Source organism: Rhodnius prolixus, unplaced genomic scaffold, assembly GCF_049639745.1.
Source record: "Rhodnius prolixus isolate KJV_2025 unplaced genomic scaffold, Rpr scaffold_3, whole genome shotgun sequence".
Lineage (NCBI taxonomy): Eukaryota > Metazoa > Arthropoda > Insecta > Hemiptera > Reduviidae > Rhodnius > Rhodnius prolixus.
This window is the reverse complement of record NW_027411603.1, coordinates 4,377,708-4,401,210: the sequence shown is the minus strand read 5'-3', so window position 1 is coordinate 4,401,210 and position 23,503 is coordinate 4,377,708. Positions and strand designations below refer to the sequence as shown.

Here is a 23,503-nt window from a genome sequence, read left to right as displayed (position 1 = left end):
TGTTCACGTCTTGTCGTTTCAGTCGAGTATCTGGGTTCCAGGTGAGTCTCTTGTCAATGTACAGTCCTTAGTATCGTACTACGTCAGATGGAGGAATTGTTACACCGTTCATTTGAAATAGATCACTTAAAACTCGGTAACGAAAGGTTTTTCAAGTTATTATATAGCAAGATTTTGGGGTCAAAATTCAGAAAACGGCAACTGTATGAGGGTTAATATTTCTCGGGGGTAAGTGGACTAGCCATTTCTTCAGGTATCTTGGTATCCCATACTTGAAATCTCTACCAACACTTTCTATGACACCCAAACACTTACCCAGTTCTCACGTAGAGCCTGCGGAGTTTTTGTTTTTTAAGAAATTCATTCAGATTTAGCTACCTCTACCTTCACCCATCATATCCTCACTTACCAACCCTACAAACAGACACCACACACCACGTAACCATTAAACTGGAAAACCAGATACGCCATTTATGGCTTTGGTTAGCCATCGAGCTCTCTGGCCATGTTGAAGTTATTTTATTTAAGACGGACACCAAATTTTCTAAATGTACCGCAAATCTAGATGTATTTTCAGCATTGTTTGCCCAAGTGTGCTGTTATCAGTGATTGTTCTTATCTCACTTGCGGCTCTCTACTCATCTCTACATACTGACATGTTTTATCACTTATCTCGGTTGACGTTTTTTTTTTATGTATGTATATATAACTCATGTAATATACTTACTGAATATTATTATGATTTTCTTTTTTCACATATAAATATGCGATACGTCATTATTACCGGGACATATGTTTCATGCTAGATTACAGGACTCAGTGCTGCCGATAGAGCGCTTTAGGGGATAATAATCAAATAATCAATCAAAAATTTTACTTCAAACTCAGAATTTAGGCAAAATTTTCAATCCTTATTATGAAGAGGATACAACTACTACTAGACGATTAGAGGGTGGCCTTAACCCCTTCCAATGAAAATGCCAATTTGTGGTAGAGTGAGCCACTTCTAATCTGCAAGTAAAGTAAAGTAATGACTTTTTTTTCAGACCGGTTTTACGTCCAACCACCTGATTAGGAGTCGTAGACGGAAGGTGATCAAGCAAACACACACTTAACTTTAAATTTCTTTTATTATCCATTAAAATAAAATCCAATGCCTAGACCGGGGATCGAACCCAGTACCACAATACACATTAGCTTTGCAGGTCTCGTCTCTTAACCGCTCGGCTACCGAGGCGCCTAACCTGCCCTAGTATTCTAATGCTTTTCTACAGAGATTATTCAGTGAACATAAAAATTTTACTAGCATTGTCAGCATGTCCATATATAAATCTATCTTTACAATTTCTTAAATATTTCTTTTTGTTCTAAATTAAAAAGAGTGAGAGAAGTTTTTAAGGTTTAAAAATACCTTATCTCTAAATTGCATTCTTTGTTTTTAGACATTCACTAATGCTTGAACAACACAAAGAAGAGTGAGAGGGGGGACAGAGAAAAGAAGAAGGTAAATAAAAGACGTTGGGTTGTCTCTATGTGCCAGCACAGAAAGCCACATTAATAAATTAGATAACAGTTGGCGCCATTTTGGAGCCAGATAAGCAATAAAATGCTCCAAATGAGAAAACAACTCTTCACCGTTTCCTGATGTCATCTAATAATAGAACAATTTCTCCGCATTCTCATATTTTTATATTTTACTTTCTCTCAGCCTGTAAAAATGTTGAGAAAGTATTACGAAATTTAGATTTTAATCCGGGCGGGATCAAGGACAGTTTTCAGATGCTCTAAGAGTTAAAAAAGGAAAAGAAGATGTCTTGGTTAGCTAATGTGAACTGAATGTCTCAAAAAGTTAAACCTTCGGAGAACTCATTTTTCGTGGGTTTACCTCATATAAATCCACTCTCGAGATACTAATTCCTATTGAACCAGTTAAGCGTGGAATTTAGTTAAAAAAAAAAAAAACACCCCTCACAGTGTGCGGAATTAAAATCAGACAATGACAATACACGTCGAACGCAGGCAGGGCAAAACAACGAAAAGTTTACAATAATCGTAATAGTCACTTGCGAGCGACTTTTTCCTGCAATCTCTCTGGGTGGGGCTTACAGATTACCAGAGCATTCTGTGCTCATTCAAAAAAACTTGCACCACTTCCAACGTATGCATTGCTCCAGTTAACTAGAGACGCTAAAGAGCATTTACAAGGTAGAAAAGAGCTTTGAATTCTGTGCAAAATGAAATCATGCTCGTACTGTAGGTCTGAATCTCTATCTAAAAGGTAAAAACGGGCATTGCACAAGGGTTGAGAGCTTCTATTTGTGTGAGGTAATTCCCCAATCTCTAATGCGGAGACCAAACATGTACCAACCACTTATCATTTGGCTGATTCCCACCGAAGTTCTATTGGGTAAGATAAATGAAACATCCCACCAAATAATATTCCTTACTGTATTTTATTAAAATTTCGAGTTTTTTTTATAGTTAATGGCAATTTTATATTTTTCACAACGAGTATACACGTCGAACGCACCCGTAATAGAGATTTGGTTTGACCGTGTATACACGTCAATCACGCGCTTAACTGGTTAAATAATATACCCACCAAATAATATTCCTTATTGTATTTTATTAAAATTTCGAGTTTTTTTTATAGTTAATGGCAATTTTATATTTTTCACAACGAGTATACACGTCGAACGCACCCGTAATAGAGATTTGGTTTGACCGTGTATACACGTCAATCACGCGCTTAACTTGTTAAATAATATACAGGTGACAAAGCAGTACAATAAACAGTAATGGCACTTTATAATAACGCCTTATCATCACTTCTCTCTCCTCTTGAATCGAATTTTCCTGAAAAAAAAAAAATCGATTCAAATAAAAGTTATCGATCAAGAAATGAGCAATTTCTCCGCATTTAGTGGTGCAAGATTTTTGAATGAGCACAGAATGCTCCTCAGTAATCTGTAAGCCCCCAGAGAGAGATTGCAGAAAAAGTCGCTTGCAGTGACTATTATGACGTTGTAAACTTTTTAGTCGTTTTGTCCCCTGCGTTCGACACGTGTATGTTCACGTCATTGTCTGATTTTAATTCCGCACACTGTGAAGTTTTTTTTAAAAACTAAATTTCACCCTTAACTGGTTAATCTGAGCTCAGTAAGTTTACAGGGAATGGTAAAAAACTGTTTTAAAGAAAATCTTTTTTTTTTTCAGAAAACTGAAAAATGACTCAGTAAAATGAATCTGATTGACAGATTTTGAGCAATATCTTATTGTGAGATCCTCTGCTGGCTGTCGTTAGCATCATGTCAAATTGGAATCTACTGTAACTCGAAGAGAGAGGGAATCGATTGGTTAAAAAAAAAACAACACATTTTTGAACTCAGCGGACTTCAAAAAATGGTTATTTTAGAAAATTCTAAATAGAAAAAGTGCTCGAAAGCAATGCCTTCTTGTACTTAGTTGGGTAAGAGATGTGTAAATAAAAATTAAATAATTTTTCAACCAAAAAAAGATGCGCGTCTATATATATATTTATCTGTAATGAGAAGTGAAAAAAAAGACGAGACAAATCGACCACATCTCCATCTGCTGTCACTTCTCAAAAGCGCGCATGAATAATATATCCATGAAAAGAACATTTTTCAGTTGTTTTATTGTGAAGGCGGAGATTTTTTGTGTTTTTTTTGTGTGTGTCTTTACACAGGCCCCCATGATGTGTATATAAAATTTCAAGATTTTAGAATACAAATTAGTATTTACCGATCACGTTCTGTTTGCTTCTTCCTCGCATGTGTGTTTTAGATTTATTTTTATTTTTTTCTCGATTTTATTTATAATTCTTATTCTATTTTTGTGTTCTTTCAGCGTTTCTTTTGCATAATTCTAGTTTATAATATTTCAATGAATTATAGTAGCCTTCCAGATGTAAAGAAAGAAATAACATTGTATACTAACAAACTGGTATTATTATTTATCGGTAGCTCTTTTAAGATAGTTAATCTTTACTTAATGTGGATTTTTTTTTTCTACTGAAGAAGTTTTATCTTTGATCTTTGTTTGCTGGTTTTGGAATCGTCTATTTTACTAACTTAGAAATTCTTACTTAGTTGCTTCTAAAACGATTTCAATCAAGAAGTGATACAAGCTATTTATGTTCTATGTCCACCTAGTTTATGACACGTCTGACGTATTGCTAAACTTCGCCCTTCGCTAAGCTTGAAAAGGAAGTCACCATGACGATTATTATTGTTGTCGCAGTGTAGCCAATCTTACCATCACAAGTTTCTCCATTTACTTTACAAGAAAATAAAAAAAATTGTATACACATTTACTTATAAATACTGCAGGCTCAGGAAACACATGCATCGCATGGGCACCTGGCAGAAGATAGCCTTTGCAGGTTCTGTCAGGAAGAGAAGGAGGAAACGGACACTGCACGGCGTTGTGTCAGTGTGGAGGGGCTTGTCTGGCTAAGCGGATGTTACTTCTCGGGGAGGAAAAACCAAAGCCTGAGAAGCTTTACCCAGGAGCCGCTCTCCAGCATCAAGAGTCTCGATTAAAAGGACAGGTCTGGAGGGTGAGCTTTAGAGTGTGGGGAGCCACAATAGATCCAAAGGGATCGCAGTGGCGTAGGCCTTGAGGTCGCCCTAGTTTAATCTAATCTATCTACTTATAACAGTATTCTATCTTGTGAGTGCCCTAATAAATCTCATGGTGGAGTTGATTGTCCAGTCAGTCCTCACGGGATCCCTGCTAGCCAATTTTTAGATTAAAGAATTCTGTTTAAAATGGTGATAATTCCAGATACGAAGCCAGCTGCGAGCCCTTAAATATTTTTTTTTTGTTTGTCTAGGAACTTCTTACAGCTCATTCACTGTCTGGTAATGATGGATAGTGTTGTCCATAACGAGAGAACACTGTGCAGATGCCGGTAGTGCACTGAAAAACATTTCGGGGGCTATGGATTATTAACGAGTCTTAAATTAAAAATGAAATAATGTATCTTATAGAGAAATACGAGGTGTGGCTATTAAATAACGAGACTATTGCTATAAAACATTTTATTTTAAATTTATACATATTTAATTATTATCACCTTCAATATACACCCCTCCCCTATCCCTACAACGCTCCATTTACGAATTTACCATTGTTCAGAAACAGTGCTGGAAGTCTTTTTCTGTCTGAGCTCCTGCATGACGCGTTTTTCTTTCACAACCATCAACGAACTGAAATCCTGTTCCTTTTATTGCAGATTTGACTTTGGTGGGGAACAGATAAAAGTCACATGGGACCAGGTCAGACGAATAAGGCGGATGGCCTAGAAACTGGGATGTTGTACTTGGCTAGAAACGTCTTGACAGAGACAATGCAGTGTGAGCCTGCGCCGGTTGTCTTGATGGAGAACCCCGTGACTTGTTCTCTTCCACAAAAATCGGGTCGTTTTTTTTCCTTACTCTTTCACCGGAGTTGAGCAAGTATCTCACGGTAGTGAATGTTGATTAATTATAATCGATATTTTGCATCCGTTTTGGACGTGGAAGGGCGACCCGGGCGGTCATCATCTCCCCAACGTATTCTCGGCCATCTTGGAAACGCTTGAACCACTCCAGAAACTCGCGCACGTGATTAACATTCAACGCCATTCAACTTCTTTTAATAAAAGATAAGTTTCAGTAGAGGTTTTACCAAGTTTCATATGAAATTTCACGACAATTCGTTGCCCTACTACATGTGTAGTATCATGTTTTCGGCAAAACGAAACGTAGAAGTGTTAAACTTGTCTTAGAGCAGGAGTTTTCCAAATAATGTGTATCTACGTTGCAATTACATTTTTTTTTTTGTAGCATTTTATTCATAAATAAAATTTTAAACAATACAATTTTAGGAGAGACCCTTCTTGGGTGCGCCTGTTCCAAAAAAATAAGTTCTGCAAATACATTATATCATAATTCTTAGTACAATAGAAAGAAATATATTAGATTAGAAGTTATTATTTAAAAAAAAAATGGTTAGTTAACAAAAAAAAATACACTTTCATATAAATTGCTGCTATTGTTTTCAGTATTTTTTTGTTTTCCTTTGAAACAATCCGGTCGTATAGTCTTGTTATTGTTTTTAAAAAAATGAAGCAGTCGCAAACATTTTAAAGTTGAGCTAAAAATAGAATTTATAGCCGTTGTAGCAAGCAGGTTGTCCTTGGCCAACAACCTTCTTCTTTCAAATTCTATATTTAGCTGCAGGTGTGAATGTGTGACCCCCTCGCTCACCACCACCCCGCCCAGCCGCCCCTATTCTAAGCCATTTTAAATTTCTTCATTTAGCTGGAACAAGAGAAACTGACACATAGTTAATGCCTTACAATAATCTAATCTAAACTGTAGATACTATCAAAGTCGATAGCTTGATAAGGTTATAAATGTAGACAGTTAATGAGGTTATAAATTGTAGACTTCACCAGGCATCTCAGTTGAGTGAGCGAGACAGTAGAGTGCTCTCCAATCGGCCGCCTTTCTACATTGTAATAACCAATTTCTTTTTAGTCAAACCTTTTATAGTGTAAAAAAGAGACCAAATTTAGAACTGCCATATATTTATCTTAGATTTAATTTTTTACTTTTTCCTTCTATTTTAAAATAAGGTTTTCACTGGCAAAAATGTTTTCACTAGAGATTTTTGAGAATTTAAATGTGTGTGTTTACAAAATAATTTTAAAACGAATAATAGCGCTGTAAGTTGAAACATTACATTATACATATCTCGTTTCCTACTCGACAGATATTTATTAAATTTTATACAATTATAGACAAAAGATGTCCTACATATTTTGGTGAAATATAAACAAAATCTATCGAGTAGTTTTCCAGATATTTGAAGTTAAAAGATTTCACTGTTTCAAATGAAACCAAAATTTACCTCTAAATATTATTATTTGTTATTTCATCGACAACTGCTCTAACTAGTTTCTTTAAACAAGGTATTTTTATTGTCTATAAATATTTGAAAAAAAAATTGTCCCAGTAAAATTCTATTAAGAGCACTTCTGGGAGAATCCCACTAAATTGCTGTTTCTGTTGATTGTACGATTTTAACTATTAAGTAACATTAATGAAGATTAATAATGAGAAAAAGTAAATAGCTTTATCACTTCTTTTTTTTTCGAAATTTCGTATTTACATTTTATGCATGTATGATAAGGTTATAAAATGTAGACAGTTAATGAGGTTATAAATTGTAGACTTCGCCCATGTAAAAATGGGATACATGCAAATCTATAACTTTTCTTTGAATAATTCTCCCAGAATTGTTTTATAATTCAGTTTTGGTTCATTTCATTGTAAAATACAGAGTTATAAACTGATAATGCTAGACAGAGTTTGTTTTGTTTTTAACTATCTCTTAGATTTTAGATTTGGAGTTTGTTTTTTTTTCAAGAATAGTGCCATGAATGGAAGACTCCCATTCAGTGTGGGTGCCCAGCATACTATTAGTGCTGAAGTAGTTCAAGTATTTAACCGGAAATACAAAATGTTGAGCAGAAAATGCTTCCAAACACTTCGTGAAAATTCCTAATTTTTTTCCCCTCCTCTTAAAGCATATCACAAAAATATAATAACTTTCATGTGAAAAATTTTTTGAGTCACTTAATATTTTAATAAGTGGGAGACAAAAATGTTGAGTAAGTTGTTAGCTGTCAACGCCGTCGAATTCCCATATGGAAGTCGGACGGATCGTTGGAGGAACAGGTTTATAAATAGATAACTCTGCCACAGATAACCGGTTCTAGGTTGTGGGGGGTCAACCTTAAACAAAATCTCATTATGAATACAAAAGAAATTGTCTTTGGCGATTGTGCGTCTATATACTCGAATATATATATTTATGATTTTTCATATATTCTTCAAATGAACAGGAAATAGATTGTGAAGAAGCGTAAATTCTTCAATTTTAAGCAGTGGAAGAACATATTTTAAGTTTTAGCTCCTGTTATTATCTTTTTTCGTAATTTATTCATTTTCCTTTTTCATTATTAATTTATCCAGGACTCTAGGAGGAGAACAGCTGTTCCAGACTGTGCCTCCTGATGACACTCATGCTTTGCTCTAAGTTTCTATTAAGTTTTTTTGGGGCTTAGGAATATTGGATGGTCACTCTGGCATTGTTACAAGACAATCTACTAGTCCTGTGAGGGTTTCTTGCTTGTAAATGAAGATAAACCGGTCCTTGTAACAAATATAGCATGTAAATTGTTTATTGGGTGTTGTGTTAAATTGCTGGCTGGGACACTTATTTGAACCAATAAAGGAATTTTGTCATTGATATCTCCCCCACTTGTTTAGTTTTTGCTTGCAGGCAATTTATTTAATGCAAAACAATTTCTAGGTCAATAAATTGTTCAACCAGATCAAATCTAATTCATAATATTTTTCCTTTGTCTGTTTCAGAATAGTGCTATGATAAGACGCCGTGGTCTCCCATACAGTATGGGATGCCCCGCATGCTATTTATTAGTGCACAGGTAATTCAGTTTTTTTTTTGTATTATTTACTTATTTATTTTAATTTTAAGGGACCCATATTGCAACAAGGAATTATTAAAGAAAAAGAAAAACAACGCTTAGTTTAACGATTCTTTTAGTAATCTCATAAGTTGGCCCCTTATCAATAATTTGAAACAGCTGTATTGGTTGTCTTCACTGTGCACTGACGTGACTTAACAAGGTTCTGGGGTAGTTGACGTCACTCTTCCTTCAATAGAATAATAAAAAAAAAGTACAACATTGATGCCAGCTGTTATTTTTCCTCAACATGGTGGAAACGTTCACCCAAATTTAATTCCTTTTTTTTTAAGTGGATTAAATTGTTTAAATTTTGTTTCACAGGTGAGGGCGCGGTAAGGGAGGGGATGGTGCGGGTTGTTCGGGCGCTCCTGGCTCTGCTCACACTTGCGCCAACCTGGGCACAGCTGAACATGAAACTGACCGTAGGCTACCTAACCGCTGTCAAGGGTACCTTGAAGGATCGACAAGGATTGGCCGTCTCAGGAGCCATTTCCATGGCAATTGAAGATGTAATTATTTTGTTTATTATCATTATTTTTTTTTTGTATTTACTCAAAATAAATGAAGACATATAGTTCGATGTAAAGTAATCAGTAACCAGTTATTAAAAGAAAATATAGGAATTTAAAATAATCTGGCTGGACTGGCCTTACGAAAGGATATATGGTTTCCACAACTGCTTGGTTACATCCATCATGTACGAGGGTCGTTTGAAAAGTCCGTGCAAAGTCAGAGAGATAGCACCACTGGCGCGTATCGAGGTTATGTTTAGTTAGTAGCATCTCTTGGAAGAACACACACCAAGTTTCAGCCAGATCGGTCTATTTCTTTGTGTTTGGCATTCGTTTGAATCGAGGAAGTCGAGTGATTTTCAAAAAATGGACGAAAAAGAATTTCGTGTGTTGATTAAACACTACTTTATGAAAGGCAAAACGCCTCAGGAGACTAAAGAGAAGCTTGATAAACATTATGGTGACTCTGCACCTTCGATTAGAACAGTTTATAAGTGGTTTCAAAATTTTCGGAGTGGCCATATGGGCACAAGTGACGCTGAACGTTCTGGACGCCCTGTTGAGGTTACTACTCCAGAAATCATTGATAAAATCCATGATATGGTGATGGATGACAGAAGAGTGAAGGTGCGTGAGATTGCTAGTGCTGTGGGCATCTCGAATGAACGGGTACATAATATTTTGCATCAACATTTGGACGTGACAAAGTTATCCGCAAGATGGGTGCCGCGATTGCTCACGCTTGACCAAAAACGAAATCGTGTGAAATGTTGCAAGGACGGTTTGCAGCTGTTCCAGAAGAATCCGCAGGACTTTAAGCGTCGTTTCGTCACTGCGGATGAAACATGGATACATCACTGCACTCCTGAGACCAAAGAACAATCTAAACAATGGGTTACCAAGGGGGAATCTGCGCCAAAAAAGGCGAAGACCGTTCCTTCGGCCGGAAAGATTATGGCGACTGCCTTTTGGGATTCGCAAGGAATAATCCTCATCGACTATCTGGAAAAGGGTAAAACTATTACAGGTGCATATTATTCATCGTTATTGGACCGTTTTGAAAACCGAGCTGCAAGAAAAACGCCCACGATTGGCCCACAAAAAAAGTCCTTTTCCATCACGACAACGCACCAGCTCACACCTCAGCAGTTGTGGTCGCAAAATTAATGGAAATAGGGTTCCAACTCGTTTCACATCCCCCCTATTCTCCAGACTTGGCTCCCTCGGACTACTATTTGTTCCCCAATATGAAGAAATGGCTGGCGAGAAAAAGATTTTATTCAAACGAGGAGGTGATTGCAGAAACGAATGGCTATTTTTCAGACTTGGACAAATCCTATTATTCGGAAGGGATCAACAAACTAGAGCAGCGTTGGACGAAGTGTATAAGCCTAAAAGGAGACTATGTTGAAAAATAAAAAATGTTTACCCCAAAAAATTAAGTAGTTTTTATTTTTGCACGGACTTTTCAAACGACCCTCGTAGAACCATGGTCGCCCTATATCGGTTTCGAGAAAGTGTTCATTTTTTTTTTAAGTTTCCTTACTTTGTATTATCATAAAAAGGTACCGTAAACCCTAGATGGTGCTGTAATAATCTACGGAAAATTAAATTTTACAAAAGATGATAATATTTGGGTGCTTTAAATTAAAAAATGGCCAAATTTTTTTAAAAAATTTGAAATATCTTCAACTATTTTTGTTTCACACATTTTTTAGCAATGAGCGTCAAATATGTTCGAATATTCGTCAATATTCTCCAAATCTAATTTTTAGATTCAAGTAACAGGATCTTTATATCTAAAAACCAGGTAAAAACATTGAATTTAAGGAATATCGATGTGCGGTCATCAATAAAAACAACTTTTTTGCTTTATACCAACGTTTCGGTAATTTTTACTACCTTCTTCAGGGATATTACTGTTGTTTAACAGTTATAATGATATAGCTCTACATTAAACTTCACGAAACTTTTTTATAATACCCTGAAGAAGGTAGTAAAAATTACCGAAACGTTGGTATAAAGCAGAAAAGTTGTATTTATTGATGACCGCACCTCGATATTTCCCAAAACTTTCCATCCATCAACAACGGTCGAAAAAACCAAAACCATTAATTGAATTTAAGGGCAGTTAAGACTTAATTTCTTCCAAATTCTCTTTTAAAAAGAAAAGAAGTTAAGCAAATCTACTGATCATTTTTTACGTATTTTTTGATAAGTAGTCGTTTGGCTATAATTATACATTCTGGACCAACTATTTTACCAGTTGGCTACACCAAACATCTGACTATTACCCAAGATAGGATATTTGCGAGATCCTTAGATCCCTGTTTCGAATCAAACTGTCTTAGTTTTCTCTCTGAGGGAACTATGATGTGATGGGTCTGTAACGAGAGAACATTGTTTGAACGCCATCAGTCACTCAATGAAAAAAGGCGTCCTGCTGTTAATGAACTCAGTTTTGGACGTGCCTTAAATTATAATTCTAATTTTTCACCTGTATAGTATATATTCAACGCTCATGTTTTCATCACGTTTACCGATATAATAAAGATACTCTTGACATAGTCATCTCTTAAAATAAATGTGAACAGGGCATACGAATATGAAGAGCATTAATTGATGAATATTTCAAGAGATTTAACATCTTATTAAAATAAATAAATAAATAGAGTTGAAGTTGTTTCGATTATGACATTTATTTCATTTGAAGCTCTCAAATTTTTATGGTAATCAGTAAAATGACATCATTGTTAATTTATGGAAAATTTATTAATTATTGATTTGTGTAATTAAGATTTGCTTGGTTTCTCTAACCGCTTCCTGAGTTAAGGCCATTTTTTATGCCTGGAAAAAAGCCGAGGAAACTTTTATAAAAATATATAATTACAGCTCTTTTTCGAAATCGGTTGAGAATCAGGCCAAGCAGATGTAGTACCATCTCCTTTCCCTACTGCAAGTTCAACCTGAAAGAAACCCGCTGTGTGGTAAAGACTTACTCTTTACAAACTTTTGATTCCGTCATTTTACTTAGAGAATTAATTATCAGTATCAGTAATGACAGATTATAATTGTAGTGCATCAGATGGCCTGCAATTTATTTATGTACATTCTACATAATGTATTCGTCTCGTTTAAAGAATATGTAAATGCATTAGGAGTGGAAAATGTTTTCATCTGGGAATTTTCTCTTGACAGATCTAAAATTGGCACATTAGCTACCAAACAGATAGGTTTATTACTTTTATTTGTAGTGTTATGGTTAGTAGAGCCAAATGTTGGATAATGTAGTTTATTTTCATCTAGTAAGGGTTTCCTGCAGTTTTGACCTCGTATATCGGAACATATTCCAACCTTCTTGTTTGAAATAAAACCTGGATTTTGACCTTATTCCTGGTTTTCTCCATAACTGAAGGCGGTCTCCTCCTCATCCAAAGCAGTTGATCTTTCTATTCCAGAAAACAAGAAACCTATCTTTCAGTTTCCTAAATTTTCTCAAGTACTTACCCTACAGAAAGCATCTCACAATGAAGGATGAAAACCATATCTAAAGGTTGTCCTGAATTCTCTTCTTCTAACTCTAAAAATACTATTTTTTTTTTTTTTTTAAATTTCCTCTGGGAATCAATGCGTTACCTTTAATTGTGCAACAGGCCGTAAGTTGATCGTTCTAAACGATCCTGGATGGACATATTGTGAAGCTGAAACTAGCCAGAATAAAAGGGAACGACAGATTAGACAGTAATTTTCCTGCTTTAAAGAAAATTAAACAATTAATGTGCAGCAATCAGAGGAAAAGTTTTACGTTACTTGTTTGTGGCTAGGATTGATTAAGTTCACATTAAAAAGAAATATTAATTATGTAACAAAATTTTTAAGTAAATTTCTCGAAATATAAATAACAGATGGGAGCTCAGCTCTAGGATCATTTAGCAAGTAGTCTCAAATCTTACCTAATCGAGAAACTATTTATAAATCGTTGGATAAAAAAAATCAAAATTTTACAAAATACTTTAATTGGGTATTTGTTTATCTCCTTCAATGTGCGCACGCATTGTGAAATTGCAGATTGGAGGGAAATTAGTTGCAACATGTATCTAAGGTTATCATGTTTAGAAGAGGTAACTGCTTCAGTTGTGGTTATAGTTATGTTCTGTCGTGGAAGTGTTTACTGTTGTTTAGAAGAAAACACCAAGAAATTCGTTCTTTACTTATTTCAAAGTCATATTTAATAAGGATTAAATATAAAGTCAAATTCCAATGTGATTTCAGTTAGTTAATATAATTGTTTTCCTTCAACCGGACGCTCGATAATTGTTCTATCCAACGCGCTTACAAAATTACCCAACTCTATGAAAATAGTTAATTTATAAATTTAATACATACTTTCTTGAATATCAATAGAAGTGAAACAAAAAAAACAAAAACAAAAAATGAGCACAACTCAAGTTATATTTATGTACATCGAACTGTCTGTACTTGCAGCTAAATGAGAACATCTGTTATCAAAGGTAAATAATGATCCAACGGTGTTGCCCAATGTGACCCTGGTACTGCGATGGAATGATACCAGAGGCGAGACTGTGGCTACCACACGGGCGATTACTGACATGATGTGCGAAGAAATTGCTGCTTTTTTTGGACCTGAAGGATCTTGCCATGTTGAAGCTATAGTTGCCCAGGCGCGCAACATTCCAATGATTAGTTATGTAAGTTTATTTATATATATATATCTGTTATTCATTAATATTGTTGGTTATAATTGTTGAAACTTCAATTGTCTAATATTATCAGTTCATGGTGTTTGATGAACTAGTTGATTTCAAACTGATGAAACGTTTTGGTTTTTCTGAAATTCTTTTTGAAGAAACTAGTCTAGGAAACTGGGTTTAGTTCAAAAACAAACTGGGAAAAGGGGATTTATGCATAAACTGCTTCTAAACAAAACAAAAAACTGTCTATTCCGTTTTTTAAAAAAGGAAGTTTATAAAGGCTCTAAAAGCTAAACGTTAGATAAATATATTGGCTAATTCGTTTACACAAACAAAGTACAAAAAAATGAATATTTAGCTGAAGAATGTATATTTAGAGGTTCAGTAATTGTATAAAGAAGGTTTTAATTTCTCCCTTTTCAGAAATGTTCTGACTACAGGGCTTCAGAAGTTCCTACGTTTGCTCGGACAGAACCTCCTAATACTCAAGTAAGCTTAAAGTTTTTTTAAAAATTTTTTAAGTATCCATTTAAAATAATTAGAAGTTTAAATATATATATATATACGTATATATATTACATATTTACTTTGTTTAAAGGTTACAAAATCCGTAATTTCACTTTTACGCCATTATCAATGGTCCAAATTTTCAATAATATCAGAGGAAACCTGGCGACCAGTGGCTAGAAGTCTGGAAGAGGAAGCCAAAAAAAAAGTAAACAATATGACAGTTAACCACAAGAAAATCATAATGGATCGACATAAATGTTGTGAGCTACAGTTACCTTGCTGTCAGACTGGTATTTGGTATCAGCTTTTACAGGAGACCAAAAATGGGACACGTAGTAAGGATTTTTTTGTTTTTTCATTTTCTTACACTCTACCTGTAGTAAACAGGAAGTGTGGTAATCGTGCTGATTTTTTTTTATATTGAATTTTCACCGAACATTATCGCCTTTTGAGGCCCCCCTCTCTCTGAGTCGGAAAAAGTGGTTTCAATTATGTAAGCATCCACCATAACTAAAAAACCGAAAACGTTGCAGAAAGTTTAAATTTTGGAATGTTGCTTAGCTGCTAATAGAGAGGACGCCACGATAAATTGTTGGTCAAAGTCGATCACCCGAAGAAGATTACTTTACCAAATCAAATTTTCAGTTATGGTTGATTTTCTTGAAAACGTCTAAGCGCTTTTCTTTAAACCTGGTATACTAGTTATCTATAAGAAAATCAACAACTTGTATTTGTATTATTTTCTTCGGAAAATTCGATCATGAGTACCTCTTAAGAAAAGGAGTGCTTAGAATTTTTATTCTGAAATCTATAGCTATATCTCTAGTGCGTTGTTAAGGTGTAGTTACATTTGTTGCTAAAGTCAAGTTTGAAGAAAATTTGCTCCTTCCGGAAATTCATCTTTACCTAATCGATTGTTCATTTTTTCGTCTTGACTTGACATTTTTTCGATTGTTCATTTTTATATTGTGTGCATTCATTACATTTCGTGTACACACAGATTTTCAAATTTTTAATATTATTATTATAGAAAAATTCGTGAGTGTTCACATTAGATTTTGGCCCTCAACAATATGAAAGAAGTTTATGATATTGATATAATATTTAAGAAAAGTTTAAATATTATTGTAAAAGTTTCTATTTTCTTTGTGTTAGAGTTGAATATACTTAATATTGTTTTTTTTTTTTTTTCTGTTATTGTCTTAGTTTATGTATTTTTGGGAACACCAGTTTCATTAATCGATATGATGACAACAATGCAGGCTTTGCAGCTGTTCGAGAAAGGGGAATATATAGTAATACATGTAGATATGATGACGTACACGCCGAGAGAAGCTACAAAATATCTCTGGAGTGAGTTGATTCATTTTTTTTTTTTTTCTTTTTTGTTATATATTAATACATATTTTGAAGGCATTGAAGATCTGTGATCAGTGGGATGACTCTAAAACATTGGCCATTGTTCTCCCGCTGCAGACAACCCTTTCGTTTCGCTGCAGACAACGCTTTCGTTTTCAGATAATGAACTGTAGAAGTTCCTAGATTAGATTAGGGCGGCCTCGAGGCCTACACCACTGCGACCCCTTTGGATCTGTTGTGGCTCCCTCCAACTTTAGAGCTCGCTCTCCAGATACCCGTCCGTTTAATCAGACTCCCTAATTCTGGAGAGCGACTTCTGTATAAAGCTCTCTCAGGCCTTGGTTTTTCACTCTCCCTAGAAGTAAACATCCTTGGCTAGGACATGTCCCTCACACTGACACCAACATGTGCAGTGCCGTTCCCTCCTCCTCCTCCTGCAACCTGCAAAGGCTATCATCTGCCAGGCCCCCATGCGATGCATGTGTTTTCTGAGCTTGCAGTGGCCGGTTAGTAGGCCTAAAATAGAAGTTCCTAAGAAAAGGACATCTTTATACGGCACTCCTAGACTCGGAACCCACTCTTATGTCTCTTTCCCTTATTAAAAATTGTTGCTTCCCCATTAACTCTCAATTTCAAAGGGGAAAACTGAAATAAAAAAAATCCTATAATGAAGTTCCTGAATCTTATCCATAGAGTATGGATAACTCGAATAAAGTCGATTTTAGACAGTTTTTAGTCTGTATAGACTTAAATAAGAACTTAGTCCTGTTTGATCTTCCATGTTCTTGCCTAAATCGCTTTAAAGTTACTATTTGTGTTGTACCAAATTTATACTTACTAAACCAAGATATAACAGCAATTTGGTTCATGATAGTGAAGTGGTACTTCTCCTTGGTACTCATTTTTGAATATTCTGAGACCCACATCAATCGGTAGCTCAATTTTTTGCTTCTTTTTCCAACATCCATTCTTGCTAGGGCATCTGCCATTACATTTCCTAAATACAAATATAAACCGGATTATATGGAAATTTTTGTTCTATCTCTCAATAAGCGATAGAGTTGTTCATTTTCCATATTTAACGAACTCCGATGCCAGCAACAATTACAAAACAACTCTGCTCTTAATACTGATAAAATTGAACTACAATTTTTTCGCTGAACTGAACTTTTCTTTTGTTAATCTTATAAGCCAGTTTTCTGTAAAAAAATTTCAAACCAGTATTTCATTTTAGATTGTGAAGGAAGTTATATATATATATATAAATATATATATATATTGTTGACCTGAATGTTACATTTAAAAAAAAAAAAAATATTTTCTACAGAACCGAAAACATTTAACGAACCAAGTTCCTGTCTGGACCATCCCGGATTTGAGAAGAGAGCCAGATCATTGTTGGTGGTCGTGTCTACAGCGCCGACGACAAACTACGAGAATTTCACCGAGAGAGTCAGATTGTATAACACAAAAGAACCTTTCTTCTTTCCTACGCCAACTGTATTCAAAAATGTCTCGTACGTGAAAGTAAGAGCCTTGGTGCTTGCAATTTATTTTTGTTAGAGTTATTTAAAAAATTAAAAATTGAATCATTGTTGTGAAATCTTGGAAACAGCGGTTTAACTTTGGTTTTGATTAGTAGGATGGAGTTTCAATTGAATTTTTTTCTAAATTTGAAAATTACTCTTCATCAAAGAAAATCTTAACAAATTTGATAAGAGTTGTTGAAAAAAATTAGTCATAAACGAGGAATAGAATAGAATTTAACATTTTAAGGTATTACATATGTACATAAGGAGTTCCAGTATAAATACTATAACCTCCAGCTAATTACATAAATTGTTTCTATAGTATAAAAGTAATGAGGGGAAAAACGATGAAAAACCCTCAGCCTCTAAGGAAAGTTCTACTTTAGGGAGTCCTAAACTCTCCTGTGCCTGTGCACCGTGTCCAAACTATATCCCCTATTTGTCTGCATAGGTGGTTGTGACTTAATACGCACTTACTGAAGAAACCAGTAGTGAGGTACTTGATGTAGTGTTCTACATAGTCCCATGTTGGTATTAGAGTGTAAGTCTATAATACGCGTGTAGCTTGTAGCGGGGGGGAAGTTGCCACACAAGCCTGAGGAATTTATTTTGTATGATCTGCAGAGAGGCGATATTTGATCGACATGTCAAACTCCAGGTAGGACAAGCATAAAGTAACATGGGCCTAACCACTAATAATAATAATAAACGCTTTATTCATTTTACACTTTTTTGTATATACATTATTTACAGTTTGAATTAAAGCAGATTAAGGCATGACTATTAGCCGTCTGCCAGGAGTTTGGTATTACTCTAGTACTACAAATTTAGAAATATTTATAAATTATGCTTTCTTTATTAAAAGTGTTTAGTAAGATTATTTATTATTAAAGATTAGGGATCATAATTAAATTGTTCAATTAGAAATGCTCGGTAACGCCAGGCTTCAAGAGTGTATCTATGAATACTCCGCCAACCGTACTGTCCATTCAGATGGTTAATAACCTCCCTCCGACTGATGGAGACCTTTCCTAGCCATCTGACACGGAACTCTCTCAGAACAGGACAAGTTCCCACAAAATGGACCGTATCTTCTAAATCTCCAGTGTTGCAGAGCGCACAAATACACCCTCTCTCAGATCTACTGACACTATAGTTCAGCGATAGCAACTCCCCTCTCAATTTCATTACAGTACTTATTAAATTTAGCGAGTTACCATCGCTGACATAATGATTTGCACCAAGATCTACTTTTAGGTCTTTATACAATGCGTGAAATCTGGCGTTCAATATTCTGGTGTCCAGCATTCTTTTAAAATCTACATAAATTGATGCAATTAAATTTTCCAAAATACTATCCTCTAATCCAGTACTATCAAACAATTGTAAATTATATTTATTACACAACTGAATATATCTTTTATACCAGAACAATTTTCTTTGAATAATAATTGAAGCTAATATATTTGGAAGGCGAGATTGTGGCATAGATAACCACTACCTTGTACAGGTGGAGTTCTCTGGGGATAGTTTAAGAGTCCCTGCAAAGACATAAACGAGGATTTACCCTATAATTTAATGAAAATTTGGGAATTTTATCTTTTATAGAAAAAGAGAGAAAAAATTGTCAAAGTTGGGTGTTTTTCAACGTTACGCTTTTTCGTGCAGTTTTTGACGATCAACCCTTATACATCTGTCCTGCCGGACTATTTTAATAATTGTAGTACCAAATTTCAGTTATTTTAATAAATAGCCAAAACTCTCTTTAATTCTTCTTTCAAAAATCATTTCGGACCTCCAAGAGTCCTACAACATCCAAAATTCTTCACAATTATTTACAAATGTGTCCAGTTACCCCCTCCCACAAATTATGTTTTCTTACAATTTTTTTTAGCGAAATTGTATTTATATTTATGATTTTGTCAGAAAATGTTTAACTAAATCTCCCAGGGGCTTGGATACTTTAATTTTAAAACCCTTTTCCCAACTTAATCGGGCTTAACAAAAAAAAAATTTTTTCTTTTAATTTAATTGAAGGAACTGTTTATTTAAACGTACTCGTTGACGTAGTCACCAAATACTTATTTCTTGATTACCTTTTTCATCAAGTATTTATTTTACTTTTGAACGTTAAGATTATTTTTTTAAAAAATTGAAAATCGGACGAAAATTAAGTAAAAATTTAAAAATATGTGTACAAATTTAAAATAGGCAATAGCTGCAGCTAGTTTTGCAGCTAAATTTATTAAGTTGAGGGGGAGTAAAATCGCCTTTGCTTTGTAAATTCTTGCTGCGCAATTTTGGATTGACAAATTTTAGGCAAAGATGTTGCGAGCCTTAAAAAAAGATAAGGCTCTTGATGAATAAAAATGGTTCTATGGTCGCTTAACCCAATTGTTTTTTAAGAGAAACTGAATAGAATCAGCGCTGGAAAAAACTAGTTTTTAAATATTCGATAAATTAAAACAGCCTTCAACTTTTTGTTGTAAGTCCCCTGTACTTCTGGAAATAGTCAGTTCTGCAAGTTTAATTTTTTTAAATTTTGTAAACCTTACTGCCAATAAAATAACCTTCCTTTTCTCCAGCTTTCTGTTTTTCCTTAAAATTTTTGAAAATTAAGTATTTACGCGAAGCATACAATTTCATTGTTAATGTTTATTGTTCCAGTTTGTGTCAATTTATGCAGCCTATTTGTACGATTCCGTTTGGCTATATGCTAGAGCGCTGCATGAACTTATCTATGGGAATACTTCAAATGGTGAAACTCGTAATATCACTGAAAACGTAATTAAGGAGGTAGTCAAGAATGGTACAAAAATTATTGAAACTATTGTTCGAACGAAAACCTACAAAAGTGAGTTTTTTTAAAGTTATTTTGTTACGTTCGACAGAACAAAATTTGTCTTTTTATCGTGTTCAACTTATGTCATGTTGCAAATTCACTTATAAATCGAACTCTTGATTCTTCCCCCAAAAATAGGATTACTTAATTTAAAATCTCTTGTAATTTAATGTTAAATTTCTTAAAGTGAAGTAAATCCCCTTTTCCTCCTGAATCTTAGTGAGAGTAAGAGCAGATCATTGTTGCTGAAAAACTGAAAAAAAAAAAAAAAAAAAATCGACTGAGTAAAAATGGCTCAGTGAAGTGGACTCAGTTTTAATTGATTTTGTTCTAAAATTTTTGCTGAGACCTTATTATGGCCGGATTTATAAAAACTGCTTTTTCGTACTGAAGCAATGTTATGAGAAATTAATAGTAAAGTATGTTTGCTAGTCGCCTCCGTTCACGAAACTAATTTGGTGGTTGCAAGTAAAGCCTGCCAGACTAAATGGGCATTACTTTACTTTTACTTTACCTTTTGTACTCAAGGGACATCACATCGTTTGAGCTTCCCATGAATTTTGTTCATGTTGTCCATGTACAACATACAAACATCCATATATGAAAATTAGAGAAATATTTTGTAATTCTCTTTACTAAATTTTTAATTACCGATTGTGCAGGTGTAACTGGTTTTAAAATAAAATTAGATACAAATGGCGATTCAGAAGGCAATTTTTCAGTACTAGCCTATAAACCACACAATATAACGGAAGACAATTTTACCTGCTCACATCACCTGGTGCCAATTGGACAATTTCAGCAAGGATATAATGACCAACATGGAGGATATCCGGTAATTATTTGTAATTGTTCTATTATTATTTGGTAAAAAAAAAAAAATTTCTGCAACCATGTAGGAATGTTCTCATTACTCAATTAAAATCAGCTGTGTAATGCCCAACTTTTCCTCACTAGTGGGGAAAAATTCCCATTAGTGTCACTTTCCTCACTAATGAGTGAAAAAACTTTATTGTGCTTCCTTGATATAAGAAGTTTTGTTATTAAATATTTTCTGTAAAACTTTAATAAGCTTATTTAACGTAACTAAATAATTAAAAAACGAATATTTAAAAAATAAAATAAAAATTGAAAGGAATATAGAAATAAAAATAATATTTTATTAAATAATTAGATATTTTTAATTATAACAGTTAAAAAGGTTAAAATAGAAATTTAAAATGGATTCTAGTGATTCCTGTTTAGTTTTTTTTTTTTTAGTTAATAACCCTAATGGTTGCAGAAAAAATATAATATTTAACTCGAGTGTAAAGTATTTTCCTCACACTCGGCAATTTGCACTTGCACTCGCCTCGCTTCGCTCGCTCGTGCGTGCAAACCCTGCCTCGTGTGAGGAAAAGTGTGAGGACAGAGTATTTGTCTGTTACGAATTAAATAAACAAATATGTAATTCTGTAAAATTTTGAATAAAGGCACTTTATTATTATTATTTTTTTTTTTTTTTTTTTTTTTGGCGCATCAACAGCTGAGGTCATTAGCGCCCGGAGCTTTTTCCAGTGCACTGCCGGCCTCCGGACAGTGTTCTCTCGTTACAGACAACACTGTCCATCACCGGACAGTGAGCTGTAAGAAGCTCCTAGGAAGAGAAAATCTAAGGGTCAGCTGCTGGATTCGAACCCGGGACCTCCGCGTGGGAGTCCAGTATGCTAACCGCATAGCTAATCCCTTCCCTTTATTATTATTATTATTATTATTAAAAGTACTACTTTCCACACTTGTTCAATAAATAACTATTCCCTTAAAAAAAAAAAAATCATTCATAGACCGGAAATAACAAAAATTAATAGCACCCATTATTTTTAGGAATTAAAAGTTAAATGGACCATTGACTGGGCTGGCAATGACAAGCCGGAAGATGAACCAATCTGTGGTTTTGATTATAGCCGTTGTGCTAAAGAGGATTCCCAGGGTTCTGTTGCTGCGGCTATTGTTTTAGCAATAGCACTTTTCTGTGCCATGGTCTCTACGTTGAGTATCTATAGAAAATGGAGAATCGAACAAGAAATAGAAGGTTTACTTTGGAAAATAGATCCAGAAGATCTGTTAGATCCTCAGGACTTAATGTCATCACCAAGTAAGGTACAGTTGGGTTTATTTAATCTATATTTGAGAGTTAGTTTTTTTTTTTTACTTCTGCTAGATATTTAAATGACGCTTTTAGAGGGGACGTTTAATCTGTCACCCTCAGAACTATCTTTAAGTAGCCTTTTCGCTGGTTTTAGATCCACTGATCACTTAATTGGTGGCTGAGGAATTGAAGCACTATTTGCTTTTATCCATCCATATTGGTTTTCCTTGATTACGAAAATTTTGGTTCTTAGAAAATGGTCAAAGGAAGCAGAAAACTTCATATTTCGGTTTGATCTCAGCAAGAGTTCTGACTGGAAATCGGAATTAGCATTTAACAGAATGGATTTTCCAAATTTTTTTTTGTAATTTTCTTGAAACTGGTACCAGGCTATTCTTATTCTTTGTACACACTTAGCTCTGTGTAACCATACACTTAACTCTTTCATAAGGCATTCAATCCAATACTTAAACGCTCGTTTATGTCTAGTAATTTTCTTTACTTTCAATTTCGCGGTTAATATTTCTTTTATTAATAACTTATTAATTGCTTAGCAGAGTTTAGCATCGTAAGTACATGTACCTCGTAGGATCTTGGCGTCTTTGCGCGGGGTTCCATCTTTACAAAATCTTTTTTCATTCACGCAGGCAATAAACAGGAAGTCGGTGAGAGCAATTTCTGGAGTTAGAAACTGTAATTCAATACCACTAAGAAATATGCTTACCTTTATTTTATTGGCTTCCTTTATTAATAATGCAATTCTTTGTAACAGGCACAGTGTGTGGTAACACTGTGACATGTTTGGGATCAGACAGGATTTTGCCTTTATTTCCGTTATAGCCATAAGAATTTCTTAACTTAAGGTTCTCTTTTGGATTTTCTGTGTTTTCTTTTTATGGGACAAAAATAATTTTTTGTCACATATCCATTTTTTTTTTTTTTTACTCATATTTTTTTTTTTTGAAACTTTATTTTTAGCTGAGTTTAGCAAGTGCAACATCTTTTGAATCCCGTTGTGTACCACAATTGTTCGCCTGGACCAGTAAATATCGTGGAATTGTAGTCAGACTGAAGGAGATCAAATTTAGTAAAAAAAAGGACATCTCTAGAGATATAATGAAAGAGATGCGATTAATGCGTTCGTTTATACACGATAATGTGAATTCGTTCATTGGAGCCGTTGTAGAACCAATGAGAATTGTCATAGTCACTGAATACTGCGCGAAAGGCAGTTTATACGTAAGTTTGTCTTTTATAGTAATTTTTTTGCTTCAATATTTACAAAATGAAAGATTGTTTATTATTAGTAAACAGTTCTACTTTTTCAATTCAATTAAATTTTACA

The 23,503-nt window shown here is 34.4% G+C and overlaps 1 protein-coding gene across 10 annotated transcripts in view; it reads left to right on the top strand.

Annotated features, from left to right (window-relative positions):
- LOC141453594 (receptor-type guanylate cyclase Gyc76C-like) overlaps positions 1–23,503 on the top strand; it is a 120,645-nt gene that overhangs the window by 84,839 nt on the left and 12,303 nt on the right. For 4 of the 10 annotated variants that reach the window (XM_074126980.1, XM_074126985.1, XM_074126984.1 and 1 more), the window contains 11 exons: positions 8,451–8,524; positions 8,888–9,075; positions 13,590–13,787; positions 14,214–14,279; positions 14,389–14,635; positions 15,507–15,653; positions 16,987–17,186; positions 19,856–20,042; positions 20,693–20,865; positions 21,894–22,169; positions 23,137–23,397. In XM_074126980.1, coding sequence (XP_073983081.1) covers positions 8,911–9,075; positions 13,590–13,787; positions 14,214–14,279; positions 14,389–14,635; positions 15,507–15,653; positions 16,987–17,186; positions 19,856–20,042; positions 20,693–20,865; positions 21,894–22,169; positions 23,137–23,397 — 1,920 coding nt within the window. In that variant the 5' untranslated portion in view covers positions 8,451–8,524; positions 8,888–8,910. Of the gene's footprint in view, positions 1–1,442; positions 1,505–3,216; positions 3,406–3,450; positions 3,470–6,083; positions 6,737–8,450; positions 8,525–8,887; positions 9,076–13,563; positions 13,788–14,213; positions 14,280–14,388; positions 14,636–15,506; positions 15,654–16,986; positions 17,187–19,855; positions 20,043–20,692; positions 20,866–21,893; positions 22,170–23,136; positions 23,398–23,503 lie in introns of those variants that run through there. The other 6 variants (XM_074126987.1, XM_074126988.1, XM_074126989.1 and 3 more) reach the window with 4 other exon arrangements.